Raw genomic sequence first — 15,277 nt, forward strand, 5'->3', positions numbered from 1 at the left:
CGATCATCGGGCGAAGCGAAGCTACGTTCAAGCAAGCGTAATTTTGAAGCGACGTGAAGCTACCCTGCTTGGAACTCGGCATCAAGGGTTGGATTGTGGGTAAGCCCCTGCGACATACTAGCGTCATGGCGTACTTTGTACATAAAGCCGCCTCACGCTATAGAAAGAGAAGATAGGATCCTATCCTATGGGCCACATGTCTCGGCAAGGCTTACTTATCATTATAGTATCAAACCAGCCACTGAGTGCCGTGACATTTTGGATACCATACCCAGAAGGGTTTGGAGCTGAGATCCCATGGCCTGAGGAGACCTTCGGCTGCTAATTAAACCCATTTCAATTTAAACCAGGATACGAGGAGACATTAGTCATGTGATTTAACCATAGTCTTCTAAGCTTTGTCCTATGCGGTGAGGTAAGTGGGTGAGGTTTGGGGTTAAAGATCAAGGGGTCACAGTTCAGTACTAACATCAGTAATAGCTTTCTTAGCTTTCTCCTCTGCGGTCATGTTCTCCAGGGTGACCTCGTCCACCTCTCCAGCCAGAACGGACACATCCGCCTCCAGCTTCCTCTTCTGGTTCAACAGACCTGCGTTCTGCAACACAGCAGCCAGGCAACCAATCAAAACACTGTGTCAACACAGCAGTAGGCCTGTCACAATGATTACATAATTGTGTAATCGCAGTTATTTGAGATAATCGCAATAATTTTTTCATAATCGTCATTATCGTTTACATGTTTGTTTGTGATTTTCAAACATAAAAAAAAAAAAAGAAGCAGAAATAGCAGATCTACAAGCTTACAACGCGTTGTAAGCTTGTAGATCAGCTATTTCTGCTTTTTGAAATGTATGAAAATGATCAAATATGTCAATAATTTCTTTGTATATTTCAGTTATTTGTCATATCTGCCCTGTGCAATTTTTGATTACGAAGCCTATAAAAGGCTTCATGTTACGGATAAGAGCGTCAGTGTAGAGGATCTGTTGTCTGTGTTGTGTTATGTGTGCGCGCGCCCGTCTTCGTCCTCGTCCAGGCATGCAAACAGCCCCGAGGTGAAAAAGGTGACAACATGTTGTTTTCTTTCGGGTCAGGTGTCACACAATTGCCCTATTTGGGTTCAAAAAGGTGACTGTAGCTGAAAAGTGACACTTTTGCATGTCTGCTCGTCCCTTTGATGTTATGCAGATCCTGGGTGCGACTCCGTCTCCAGGATTGGTGGGGAGCTCTTCACTTCAAGCTCAGCTTCAAGCTCCCCTCCAATCACCGTTCTGTCCGTCCCTTTAAAGCCGACGTGAATCCTTCCTTCACGGCCGCTGTCAGTTGTGATCTGTCTGAGTCTAGAGTAGGCTGGTGGCAGCGCGCCCACCGGAGCAGAGAGTTACCAAATGTGCCTTATCATTCCATTCTCTTTGTACAGGTTGCTACTTACATTAACGTGCTAATTGTGTTATCCAGGGCAAGTATGGTAACTACTATTCTATTTCTTCTTTAATGTGTTAACACCTCAGAGGGCAGGTTCCAGTACCTTGTATTTCTGTGTTGGCCCAGTTCAGACCAGAGTAGTCAGGTATAGGGTAAGTTCTTTATTGTTTTCTTTGGAGTGTATTATTCAGGTAGCCAGCGTTGGGGGTTCCCTAGTGGTTATAGGAAGTATTGTTTGTTTTATTTAGTTCTTTGATTTGGTTCCTGTCCAGCCCTATTCATATTACGCACGAGTAGCACCTCACTGTATATATATTTGCACTGATTGTATGCCACAAATTAATATGTCTGAAAATAAAAGCTTAAGTTTGGCTTGAACCATCTTGCCTTGTTGCGTTCCTACTCCCCTAGACCCGGTGGGTCGTAACACTTCATTATGTTCCAATGTTCAACGCCAAACACACAATTAAATCGTTAATGGCAATTATTTGAGTGACAATTAATCGTCAACTTAAATTTGTAATCGTGACAGCCCTACACAGCAGTAAGCCAATCAAAACATCGGTGTACTGTGCTTTAGTAGTCTCTAGTAGTAGTGAACGGATGTCCCGTCTTTGCGGTCATGTCAAATGTATCCTACTGTAAATAAAATAATCAAAGCATTATATAGCTTGCTGCTTATCAGAAACGGAAATTCTGAAACAGAATGTAAAGATATTTTAAAATATATTTTCGTGGACGGAAATGACGAACAGATGACAGCTTCCTTTCTCAGCTTTCGGTGGTGTAGTTGCAGACTATACTGTAGTATTCAGAGATTGTGGAATTGTTGTCTAGTGCTTTTGAGAATGAGTGCGTCTGTCTATGCGTCTGTCTATGCGTCTATCTGTCTGTCTGTGTATGTCTGCGTCTGTCTGTTTGAGTGTCTGTCTGTCTGTCTGTCTGTCTGTCTGTCTGTCTGTCTGTCTGTCTGTCTGTCTGTCTGTCTGTCTGTCTGTCTGTCTGTCTGTCTGTCTGTGTATGTCTGCGTCTGTCTGTCTGAGTGTCTGTGCGCCTGTCTATGCGTCTATCTGTCTGTCTATGCGTCTATCTGTCTGTCTATGCGTCTATCTGTCTGTCTGTCTGTCTGTCTGTCTGTCTGTCTGTCTGTCTGTCTGTGTGCGTGTGTGCGTGCATGTGTGTGTGTGTGTGTGTGTGTGTGTGTGTGTGCATGTGCGCGTGCGTGTGTGTGTGTCCACTTCCTACCTGTGTGTTCAGAATGTTAACTCTCTCGCCGGCCTCCACCAGCTCGTGTTCGGCCATCCTGCGGAGGCGGTCAGACTGCTCCATGGCGCCACGTAGCTCCACCTCCTCAGACTCCAGCAGCGAACAGCGGCGCTCCGTCAGGACGACCTGTTCTTTCAGCTGGTTGTTCAGGTGGATTTTATCATCCAGGTCCAACTGCACCTCTTTCAGCTGAAACAGGACATTCATCAGAACAGGGGAGGGCAACCGTGATGATGGAGCGGGCCGTTCGGCTGCCGTGTTAAGTGGTCCACGTGGGTGGGCCACGTGCATTTTCAGAGCATGTTTATTTTAGTGTGTTCCAGCTTCCAGCAGAATCAATGGAACTAACATCGTTTAGTTTACGTTCCTGCTTATCATTATCACAAATAAAACTCATTTTCAAGGTTTCCATAAAAAATACCATAAAAATACGCCCCGCCTGTCAATACTCAGATCCGTAGACCAACCTGTCACCCGTGATAATTTCAAAATACGAACCAGACCCGCCCCGCCCGTCAAATAAACGACCCGTTGTCCGCCCGTTTACCCGTGATTACATGCAGAGTAAAATGTAAATCCTATTGAAAAGTGTGTTGAAAAAGATAGCAGCCTTCAACAACAGCGCTACATTCAGTGGTCAGGTTCGTACAGAAATCAAGTGAAGACGGAGGAGCGAGCTTAAGACACGCGCGCGAACGCGCATCTACGCAGCACACATGTGTCGTTGTTTACGTCATCAGATGGTTTTAAGTTGAAGGTTTAAGGGATGTTCAATGTGTTGTTTGTGTTTGTTTGTTTGAGTTAAGATAACTGACCAGCATGCTCCATGCAGTTGTGCTGTGTTAAGCTACACAAGTGACGTTGTTTGGGCGGAAACAGTGCTCTCTGATTTCCACAATAAAATGATACCCGCCCGCGATTAGTTCAGTACCGCCCGTCCCCGTACCCGTGATCTTATCAAAGTAAAAATTTCACTCGTTTTCACTCGTCAAACGGGTATCCGCGGGTATCCGGCCCGTTGCAGGACTCTGCATTGTAGGTGTCATATTAATCACTAGCCCGCTGAGGTGTATGGTATCTGTTAGATTAGATTAGATGAGATTACCTGTGATTGTAGGTGTCGTATTTATCTCTAGATCACTGCAGTATACGGTAGCTGTTAGATTAGATTAGATGAGATTACCTGTGATTGTAGGTGTCGTATCAGCCTCTGGCTATCGGCAGCGTAGCGGTTAGCGTGGACCAGCTGGATCTCCATCTCGTTCAGGTCGGATTCCATCTTCTTCCTCAGACGAACCGCCTCGCTGCGCAAACGCACCTCCGCATCCAAACTGGTCTGCATGGCCTCCAACGAGCGCTGGTGGCTCCGCCTGGTGGACGACACCAGCATTACAACTAATACTCACACACTAGCCAACAGTGGGATTGAATAACTTATTCTTGTTAGTTAGATTAGGTATTGAGAGTTTTAGTTAGTTAGTTGATAAGGTTGATAATCAGGTATTACTACCTGAGGTTGTCAATCTCCTCGTCTCTCTCTGAGATCTTGCGTTCGACGTCAGACTTCATCTGTTCCAGCTGCAGCTGAGCTTTGAGCATTTTGCTCTCCTCGTGTTCCAGGGTGCCCTGCAACCAGTGGTGGAAAAAGTACTCAAACGTTTTACTTAAGTAAAAGTATCAATACTGCAATGTAGAAATACTATGTTACAAGTAATAGTCCAGTATTCAAAATGTACTTGAGTAACAAAAGTATTGGTATCAAAATGTACTTAAAGTACCAAAAGTAAAAGTACTAAAATGTTTGAAAATAGCAGATCTACAAGCTCACAACACGTCGCGATGAGACGCGTTGTGAGCTTGTAGATCGGCTATTTTCAAATAGCCTATGTATGAAATAGGGCTGAAGTGGTTATTGTATGTTTTATAATGTAATGATTTATATCAAAGTAACTAGTAACTAAAGATTTCAAATAATTGTAGTGGAGTAAAAGTACAATATTTGCCTCTGAGATGTAGTGGAGTAGAAGTAAAAGTTTTGGAAATTGGAAATACTCAAGTAAAGTACAAACACCTCAAAATTGTACTTAAGTACAGTACTTAAGTAAATGTACTTAGTTACTTTCCACCACTGCCTGCAACACACAGCACCAATCATAATAATTATATGAAGAAGAAGAAGAAGACGTACCTCTGCCTCCTCCAGAGCTGCTCTGATGTCACACTTCTCTCCATCCAGAACCTTCTTCAGTCTCTCCAGTTCATAGATGGTCTTCCCCCCATGACCCACCTGGTCTGCCAGCTCTGTTATCTCATCTGACACACACACACACACACACACACACACACACACACACACACACACACACACACACACACACACACACACACACACACACACACACACACACACACACACACACACACGTTTATAAACGTTTTTGGCAACAAAAAAAATATTACAAAAAAAATTCAAAAATTATTATTTATTTTTGGGGTTTTTCCGTTCGTCACAAAGAACCAGGAGATAACATTTTCCAAAAAGTTGCTGCTCCATTCACTTCAATGTTAAAAAATAAACGGACACAAAAATAAATTGTTTTCTAAGTAGCTTAGAAAAGTCTGTGAGGGTAAAAAAAAAAACTCTGGCAGTCTAAGAGTTAAAGAACCACTGATGCATATAATGGATGTTGGTACTGTACCTTGGAGGTTTTTGTTCTCTCGTTTGATGGTGTCCAGCTGGTCCAGAGCCTCTTCGTAACAGTTCTTCAGTTTGAACAGCTCAGTGCTCAGACTGCGACTCTCTTTTTGAGAACACTCCAGCTCTGTCTGGCTCTCGTCAAACTTCACCCTCCATTCACTCAGCATCTGAAACGCCACACAGCAGCACATGTGGGTTATTATAGGAAAAGCTGTCTGAGCCTTCCCTAAAACACTCACTCCCAATTTTCCGCCGTCCTCTTCCGACTCCACCTTAGCCCCGTAGCACTTGACTCTCCCCGTAATGTATAATGCAATGCAATGTATACTAACCCTAGTAAGGGTTATGGTCTGTATGAACGGCTGACCTTGTCAAAGTGGCGCTGCTTCTTGTCCAGAGCCAGGGCAGTAGAGTTGGATCGCTCCAGCTCCACCACCAGGTCTTCTATCTCCACCTGCAGACGCTGTTTGGTTTTCTCCAGGGATGAACACTTGGCGTTGGACGCCTCCACTGCCTCCTCTACCGTCTGGAGGCGAACTACCAACTTCTTCCTGTAGTACAGGACAATTAACACATTGAGTGCCATAAACGGTCCGGACCGTTTTTGGCCCATTTTTTTAAAATATATTTTTCCCACGTGGGGCGCTCTAACGAAACTTTGGGATCATCCAAGGAGTCTCTGAGAAGGAGAGGCCGGATGTGGATCCATGTCAAAAATCCTTCCGGTTGTCCCCTCCAATGTTAACTCCTTGACTAAAAGCTTAATATCTCCATTTCTTTTTAACGTGGTGGAAGTGAGCCGTTTTTGATCGCAATGGAGGATCGCGTTAGAAATATTATTGTTCCAGGCGTTAGTCGGGACCCTCCGCCGTCTCGCACGCACGCTTTGTTTACATGCGCGTCCTCGACGGGGCTTCTTCAGCACGAAACATATCAACGTAGGTGGATGGAAGATATGCTGGCACTGGATGTACCCTATTTTAATAAACCTCTGGCACACAATGTGTTAAAACATCAGTAACATACTGATCAGTGGTTAATATCTCACAGGAGACCAGGGTTCGAATCCCGGGTGTTACATTGCGATTCCCCGATAGGCTAGTGGATAAGATGTTAGACTTTATCGTGACATTGTCCCTTCCCACGAGGGAGAGGCGGGTTCGAATCCCAGGCGTTACACACATACATACATTTACGTGTGTGATGTATAAGTGTGTGCTTAATATTTGTATTAGTAGTAGTAATGAGTCATATCTCACTTGGCGTCCTCGAGTTCTTCAGTCCTCTGGACTGCGTCCGTCTCATACTTGGTCCTCCATTGCGCCACCTGGCTGTTGGCTTTGGACAGCGCTCTCTGTAGCTCCGCCCGGGCCTCCTGCTCCTCCTCAAACTGTTCCCTTAGCAGGCTGCACTCATGACGCGATGACTGGACCGCATGGGCCAACCCTACCCTGGCCTACACACACACACACACACACACACACACACACACACACGCACACGCACACGCACACGCACGCACGCGCGCGCACGCACACGCACACGCACACGCACACGCACACAAACAAACACACACAGATGGATTCAGGGTTAGCCCAAAATAGGCTAAATAACTGTGTTTGTTTTTTAGCATTAAGACAGACAGAACCGGCACGTTATAGTAATGACAGTAATAATAATAACAGTAAAGGTAGTAATGCAGCAGATTACGTGCTTGCCAGTGGATTCATATTTGCACAGAATAAGTTTGAACTATTGATGACCCCTGGGTCAAAGGTCACCTTGGTCTCCTCCTCCAGGTGTCTCTTCAGGTCGTCTGTGTTCTGGCAAAGCCCCATCTTTGAACGCTGCAGCTGACCAATCAGAGCCTCGCGCTCCTCCAGACGACGGCTGTTCTCCGCTGATTGACAGACAGACAGACAGGTGAAGAGACAGACAGACAGACAGACAGACAGACAGACAGACAGACAGACAGACAGACAGACAGACAGACAGACAGACAGACAGACAGATCGATTGATCAATATATTGATAGAGGGAACAGGAATGTGATGATGATGGAAAGACTGAGACAATTCAGATTGTGTTGGTGAACAAGACAAGTGTGTGTTTGTGTGTGCGTGTGCGTGTGCGTGCGTGTGCGTGTGCGTGCGTGTGCGTGCGTGCGTGCGTGCGTGCGTGCGTGCGTGCGTGCGTGCGTGCGTGCGTGCGTGCGTGCGTGCGTGCGTGCGTGCGTGCGTGCGTGCGTGCGTGCGTGCGTGCGTGCGTGCGTGCGTGCGTGCGTGCGTGCGTGCGTGTGTGTGTGTGTACCAGATTCAGCCAGGGAGCGTGCTTTCTGAGAGGACATGTCAGTCAGTTGTCTCTGCAGCTCCTCCACTCTGCTCCTGGACTCATTCAGCTGGTCCTCGTACACTCTGCACATCTTCTCCATTCCAGTCTGTCAATAATCAATAATGAATAATCAATACATCCGTAGGCCTGTCACAATTATTACATAATCGTCTAATCGCAATTATTTTATATAATCGCAATTCTTTTTGCATAATCGTCATAATCAATTCCATGTAAAAAAATGTCATATTTTCAACAACAAAAAAATATATAGTGGAAATACCAGATCTATAAGATCAAAACCTGTCGCATCGCGTAATGTTTATTTTTAAGTATAAAGTAATTAAATATGTGTTATTTGTCATATCTGCCCTGTGCAACTTTTGTTTACGAAAACTAAAAGCTAAACAGAAAATATTTTTCTATTCATAATGTTCCATTTATTTTCAACGACAGAAACACAATTAAATCGTTAATCGCAATTATTTGACTGACAATTAATCGTCAACTTAAATTTGTAATGGTGACAGCCCTATACATCCGATGACAAACTGATGCTGCCTTCATCAGCAGCATGGTTTTATTATTATATAATAACAGCGCTTTCTAGCGATGTTGTGTTGCGTGTGCTGTGTTTATGAATGGTCGCTAAGCAGAGATTTCAGAGGTGTGTGTGAGCCTCCTGGAAGTTGGCTCGTGTAACTTCCAAAACTACAGCTGCTTTTCACTTGCTTCACTGCTGACAGAAGGAACTTGAAGTTGAGCTGAATACGGAAACAACGCGGAGCGTCTGACCAACGTCTGACCAATCACAGCAGCCAGACTAGTTCGGCTGGTCACAACATCTCGAAGGCACCGAACACCCGAAATGTGTTCCGCTCCCACCCACCTGAATGACTGAATGAGTCACATTGTAGTCTGTAGCCAGCATTAGGTAATATACATTAGGCTTTAGTAGAGAGTATAGACTTCGGTATACTCTATAGCAGTGGTTCTCAAACTCTTTCGTGCCAAGGACCCCTAAATTAATATGTATTTGGCCGCGGACCCCCACCTGAAAATATGTTGTGCCAGGGACCCCCAGAAGCAAAGATTTGAGTTCAAAATGTTCGCCTTTAAAAAAAAAAGCACACATTTTCGAGATTTTTCAAAAAAATAGCAGATCTACAAGCTCATAGCGCGGCACTCGGTGCCGCGCTATGAGCTTGTAGATCTGCTATTTTTGAATAGCCAAAGTATAAAATATGGATAAAGTGGTTAAAATGATTGTGACGCTTTATTAACTCATTTAGCTGGGGACCCCCTGGGGGTCCCCGGAACCCCACTTTGATAAACCAACGCTCTATAGTCTGGCTACGCGAGACCAGTAGAACAGTACCAGTACGACCAGTAGAAACGCTGACCTTGGATCTGGACAGTTGCTCCAGGCTGGACGTCAGGTCGTCGGCCTCCAGCCTGAACTCGGCCTTCTCCTTCTCCAGTTTCTGCTTGGCTCTCTGCAGCGCGTCGATCTGTTCGCCCAGCTCCAGCACGCTGTCAGAGTGCTTCTTCCTCAGCGTGGCGGCCGTGGCCTCGTGGTGGAGACCCGCCTCGTCCAGCTCCCTGCGCACCTTCAGGAAGTCCGCTTCGCGCTTCCTGTTGATTGATTGATTGAAATTTTTATTAGGCAAAAGAATGTAAAACAACACAGTTACATTTATGATGCTTTTGTCTAAAAGGTCCGGCCAAAAAAGTCCTTGCGGACTTGTTTCCGTTGGGGTCCTTGAGTTAATTTCATAGACATATATAGTAGCAACCAAACAGTTCAAAAATCAACATGAAAATACAGATACAGATAATACAGAAAAAATACAACTATGTACCAAAAAAAGGAGCATGAAAAAAATTAAAATAAAAAATAAATGTACAAAAAAAGGGGGGGGGGTGAAGCATCGAAAAATAACGATTATATACAAAAAAAGCATGAGGAAATACAAAATATGTACAAAAAAGAGGAGGGGGGGGGTCGTCTGTCTACAGGGAAACTGGTACTAGCTCCTCTTTCGGCCTCCAGAAAGATGGGTTTTTAGGGCTGTTTTGAATGAGCCCAGCGAACTGCATTTTTTGAGGGATGGGGTTAGACTATTCCATTCCTTGGTGGCTGTGCTATAGAAGGAGAATTTGCCCATGTTTGTTTTATGGGTGGGTGGTACCAGATTGTTGTTTACGCTCCCTCTAGTTTCGTGGCTGTGGGTGTCACTAACTTTTTCGAGGTATTTATACAGATATGCGGGTATAGGGGGCATTTGTTAGGGGTGGAAGGTCAACTATTGAGACACGGCATGCTGTGACATAGATATAGAAACCTAGACACCTCATTGGCCCTCTGCAGTTCGTTGGAGCGACCTGTTTCGTATGGTGGCCGCCATATTTCCGGTGGGGCACGGGCACTGGCCCAATCACAGCGCGTTGACTACTGGCCAATCACAGCACGTCTTTTCCAGGACTCGTCAGAATCTAGTTGTCCCGCCCCCACCTGCCTCTGATTGGCCTACCGAACGCCCCCCTTCTGTGACGCACGCGAAAGTTTCCAGCTGGCCCCCCCGGAAGCGGAAGCGCGCCCCGCCATACAGACGCCTCAGAGCCAGAGGAGGCGTCTACCTTAATACACGAATCCACAGACGCGCTGCCTGTAGGCGGCCATTGCTGCGGTGTCGCGTCCGCGGAGCGTTGACACCGCAGCAATGGCTGCGCCCAGGGCAGCGCTCCGTGGATTCGTGTATATGTCTATGTGCTGTGAGACAGTGTGCAATAGACCTTTTGCTTAGCTCCGCCCCCCAATAGAGATTGTCCAATGCCAATTTAGCAAGCGTTGCCATTTGACCATAGACTCAGACAAAGCTCCCTGTAAGTCCATGTGGCACACATATAGATATTAACACATTGAGTGCCAAAACCGTAATATTACGGTTTTGCAAATACACCCGCGGAGTGCCAACAATCCTAAAAAAACGTAAATATACGTTAGTTTTACCTTTTTGTTTTTTTCGTTTTTTCCACAAGGGGGGGGGGGCTAGCGCAGCCCTGGAATCACCCATGAACTCTCTAAGAAGTAAGGGACAGATGGATCACCGTGCCAAAAAATCTCGCTCCCATCCGCTTCCATTCTATCTCCTTGCTAAAAACCTCTGTATCTCCTTAACTTTTTACAGTGAGCAAAACGAGTCATTCTCGATGCGCGATCGCTCTGCAATGGTGACTCGCGTGAGACATGTTGTTGTTTCAGGCTTTAGCCAGGAGCATCGCGCAACCTACACGCATGCATTTTTTCTCATGGATCGCTCGTCGTGGAGATTTAAACAGCACAGCGCAGCGGTGAGATTTCTGGCACCGAACATAATCTGTTATTATAAAATTCGGGCACCCAATGTGTTAATATAAAGAATTGGTATTCCATAATAACACCACACACACACACACACACACACACACACACACACACACACACACACACACACACACACACACACACACACACACACACACACACACACACACACACACACACACACACACACACACACACACACACACACACACACACACACACACACACACACAGCTCACCTGCCCAGGTGATGACAATAATACTGTAATACCTAAAATGTATTAGCTTATGATCTGTCTCTTTTAGTTTGTCAGTTGTAGGTCAGTAATGAAACCTGTTTAATTAACAAATGAATTAAATGAATGACCTGTTGAGTGCGATCTGAGCAGCAGAAGCTCCCCCGGCCTCCTCCAGTTTCTCTCCCAGCTCCTCCAGTTCTCTGGCCACGTCGTTGCGTTGTCTCTCTGCCTTAGTCCTCCAGATCCTCTCTGCTTCCAACGACTCCTCCAACTCCTCAATACGAGTCTGGTACATAAACAACATATTATGTTAACCCTTTAAGATCTGTGTCACTTTAGATTTCTTTGGCTATTCAAAAATAGCAGATCTACAAGCTCATAGCGCGGCACAGAGTGCCGCGCTATGAGCTTGTAGATCTGCTATTTTTGAAAAATCTTGAAAAAAACATTTTTTGATTTTTTTTCCCCAAAAACTGTTAGGATTTAGATTTTTTTTAAAGAATCGCCTCAGGTCTTAACATACAGTAGTAACAAGGGGTGAGACAGTACAAGTAACTCACGATTCGATACGTGACGATATTTGATCTACAAGCTCATAGCGCGGCACAGAGTGCCGCGCTATGAGCTTGTAGATCTGCTATTTTTGAAAAATCTTGAAAAAAACATTTTTTGATTTTTTTCCCCAAAAACTGTTAGGATTTAGATTTTTTTTAAAGAATCGCCTCAGGTCTTAACAACATACAGTAGTAACAAGGGGTGAGACAGTACAAGTAACTCACGATTCGATACGTGACGATATTTGGTCCTCGATAAAAATATCACAATACGCTAAATATGCGACAATAGATGCATTGCAAGATATCTGTAACTGAAGAGGAAAAAATACCCATGAAAAGGCAAAATATTAAGAATGATGCATTTATTCCGAAATCTTACAAGATTTCCCTCCCTAAAATCTCCTGTGCAAATTAAATTTATACAAAACAAATATGTGAAAGTGGACACATTAAAGTGCTAACCATAAAAAAAATGCTTTATGTAAACCTGGATGGTGCTTTCTTAATAATAAAATATATTAACAAGAGCCATCTCCCTTTTATATCTCTCTGTTCCTGACGTTTTCTTGAGTTATAATAATAATCCAGAAACAATAAATAATAAGAAACAATACACAACCAAAGCAGTGCGCGCTGACAGTCTTTGAAACATCGCTGCACAGCCAACGTAACGGCATGATTTCAATGAACGCAACGTCAACAATTGTCACATAACAGTGACTCATAACTCATTAGTGAGTCATAACTTAGTGACTTACAAATTCTTGGTATCTTTATCCTAGTATTGAACTAGCGACGTAGCCACTTAATCTGGTGACGCATCCAATCACCATGAGCAACTTCGAACGCTAAGGCCAACCAACCCCCTCACGTGACCTTGTAAAGCGACGTGATTGGTTAAAAAACCTTAACCTGGCCACAGACGACTAGTTCTGTCGGTTAGTCTCACCCCGGACCTCCAGTCCCTAGGGGGCGAGACAATAAAATATCAGTATTTGTCACTACGATACGATAAGAGGGAGTAAGATTGATGTACAGTATAGCGATACAGATTTTTTTGTCCCACCCCTAATAGTAACACATCTTTACGAAATATTAAAAACATACCTACTATTATACAGCACACACACATACCTACATAACTAACATGCAAATTACACATATTAACATATTACCAACAACAGACTAACACAACACATATCAACAACATAAAGCATAACTACAACATATTAATAACATAACTAACTACACCATACAGGAGACAATATAATTGTTAATAATGTTGTAGCTGTCTGACTAACCTGCAGTTCTTTGATTCTCTTCTGGAGTTGATCTACATGAGTCTGTTCCTCTTCCATCTTAGCGTTGGCCTGAGTTAACTCATAGTCCTTCCTGTGGGTGGATGGGTGGGTAGACGGACGGACGGACAGACAGACAGACAGACAGACAGACAGACAGACAGACAGACAGACAGACAGACAGACAGACAGACAGACAGACAGACAGACAGACAGACAGACAGACAGACAGACAGACAGACAGACAGACAGACAGACAGACAGACAGACAGACAGACAAGGTGATTGAGATGATGAGAGAAAAAGAAGATAAGTTAAAAGTAACAATGCCGGATAAAAGTTCATCATCTTAAAGGATTGATTGATTGATTGATTGAATACTTCATTAGACAGAATGTATTAGTACAGTCATACATTTGGGCTAAAAGGTTAACACAAAAAAAAGTCCTAGAGACTTGCTTCCATTGGTCACCGAGTGCCGCACTATGAGCTTGTAGATCTGCTATTTTTTTTTAAATCGTGAAAATGAGTGCAAATCTTTGAATATATATTTTAAAAATATATATATATTTAAAGATTTGCACAAATTTTCACATAAAAAACTAAAAATAGCAGATCTACAAGCTCATAGCGCGGCACTCGGTGCCGCGCTATGAGCTTGTAGATCTGCTATTTTTGAATAGCCAAAGAAATCTAAAAATGACACAGATACTTTCCCGGCTAAATGGGTTAAATTGCTTTTTTAAAAGCCATTTAAGCTATTACTAGGCTAAGTTTAGTGTCAGGTGGTGCAACTGGCCCCTGGCGCATAAGGTTCACTACTCCCAGGCAATCTATTAGGCAGCAATCATGTAGCGTACAGCCAGTGTAATGTGACGGCTGCCTCCACGAGTTTCTTTAGGGGGACAAATAATCCATAATCCATTTGACGTGCTATTCTCTTCCCTACTTTTTCATTTTGTCCTCCAGCTGCAGCTTGTCGGTCTCCAGGTCTCTGACTGACTCCATGGACAGCTTCAGATCTCCCTCCAGTTTGCGCTTGTTTCGTTCCAGTTCGATTCGAGAGCGTTTCTCCTGTTCCAGAGAGCCTGCCACCTGCACACGGGAAGAGCAGGAGAAAGAGTAAGAGGCCATGTCCGCCAAGAAAGTGAGGCCTTGTCTGTTTGGAGGCAATCTGGGAACCCATCGCCAAATGAAAAGGAAAAACAGCGCCCTCTGCTGCTTTTGACTATCTCACTTGGCCCTGGGAGGAAGTCGACGTAGCACGCGAGCGCAAGGAAACCGGGGTTTTGGTCTGCCTTCAGCCTTTCACTTCCGGTGGTGCGACTATGTTTTCATTCCCACTAACAATATTTCTACACAGAACACTAACACCACTTCTCCCAGAGAACATGGATGGTTTTGGTTATAAGCCCACTTGTTTCTATGATGAAAGAGCAAGTTAAAATGTGAATATCTTTCCGTGGTTTTGTCTGCTCCGAGGACGATATTGTTAAATGAGTTTTGGTTTGTTTCTAGTGGGGAAGGATCGGCGGACACGTAAATCCCGCCCACTACATTTGATTGGGTAAAGCGCGACCTGCTTCCTGATCTGAAGGCACGCCCACTAGTAGGCCAGGGGTTAGGGCATTCACAACTAATGATTTGTGTGAGTCGACTGTTTTGACCAATTAGTAGTCGACTAGTCGACTAGTCGAAATTAACATTACAAAAAAAAAATTATTAAAAAAAAAAAAAAAAAAAAGTTTTTTTTTTATTTATTTTTTTAGGGGGGGCATTGTTTTAATGCCATCCTACTACTATATTACTATTATTATTATCCTCCTGCCCTTATTTTTATGACGTTTTAAGGGAAGCGCTTCTGGCACAGCAGCACAGCACCACAGCAGCGTCTCCAAGGATCCCCATTGCCCAATAATAGGCTTTTATTGGGCATACTTTTGACCCCCTTTTGATGAAAAATAAAGTCAGGAGGATAATAATAATAGTAAGACGGGCCATTACTATGGCATTAAAACAAATTTAAAAAAAAAAGAAAAAAAAGAAAAAACTTTTTTTTTTTTTTTTTTTTTCCCAACTATTCGACTAGTACCAACA

The 15,277-nt window shown here is 44.1% G+C and overlaps 1 protein-coding gene across 1 annotated transcript in view; it reads right to left on the bottom strand.

Moving 5' to 3' along the window:
• Window positions 1-15,277, bottom strand: part of LOC308096199 (myosin-7-like) — a 54,932-nt gene that overhangs the window by 4,899 nt on the left and 34,756 nt on the right. The window contains exons 27-40 of the mRNA XM_080443532.1: window positions 14,130-14,275; window positions 13,184-13,274; window positions 11,454-11,611; window positions 9,123-9,354; window positions 7,699-7,825; window positions 7,170-7,288; window positions 6,648-6,844; window positions 5,756-5,939; window positions 5,390-5,555; window positions 4,879-5,003; window positions 4,201-4,316; window positions 3,874-4,060; window positions 2,670-2,879; window positions 470-595 (exon numbers count right to left, since the gene is read on the bottom strand). Coding sequence (XP_080299658.1) covers window positions 470-595; window positions 2,670-2,879; window positions 3,874-4,060; window positions 4,201-4,316; window positions 4,879-5,003; window positions 5,390-5,555; window positions 5,756-5,939; window positions 6,648-6,844; window positions 7,170-7,288; window positions 7,699-7,825; window positions 9,123-9,354; window positions 11,454-11,611; window positions 13,184-13,274; window positions 14,130-14,275 — 2,184 coding nt within the window. The remainder of the gene's footprint in view (window positions 1-469; window positions 596-2,669; window positions 2,880-3,873; window positions 4,061-4,200; window positions 4,317-4,878; window positions 5,004-5,389; window positions 5,556-5,755; window positions 5,940-6,647; window positions 6,845-7,169; window positions 7,289-7,698; window positions 7,826-9,122; window positions 9,355-11,453; window positions 11,612-13,183; window positions 13,275-14,129; window positions 14,276-15,277) is intronic.

This window comes from Gymnoscopelus braueri, assembly GCF_963280865.1.
Source record: "Gymnoscopelus braueri genome assembly, chromosome: 12".
In the NCBI taxonomy this organism is placed as follows: domain Eukaryota; kingdom Metazoa; phylum Chordata; class Actinopteri; order Myctophiformes; family Myctophidae; genus Gymnoscopelus; species Gymnoscopelus braueri.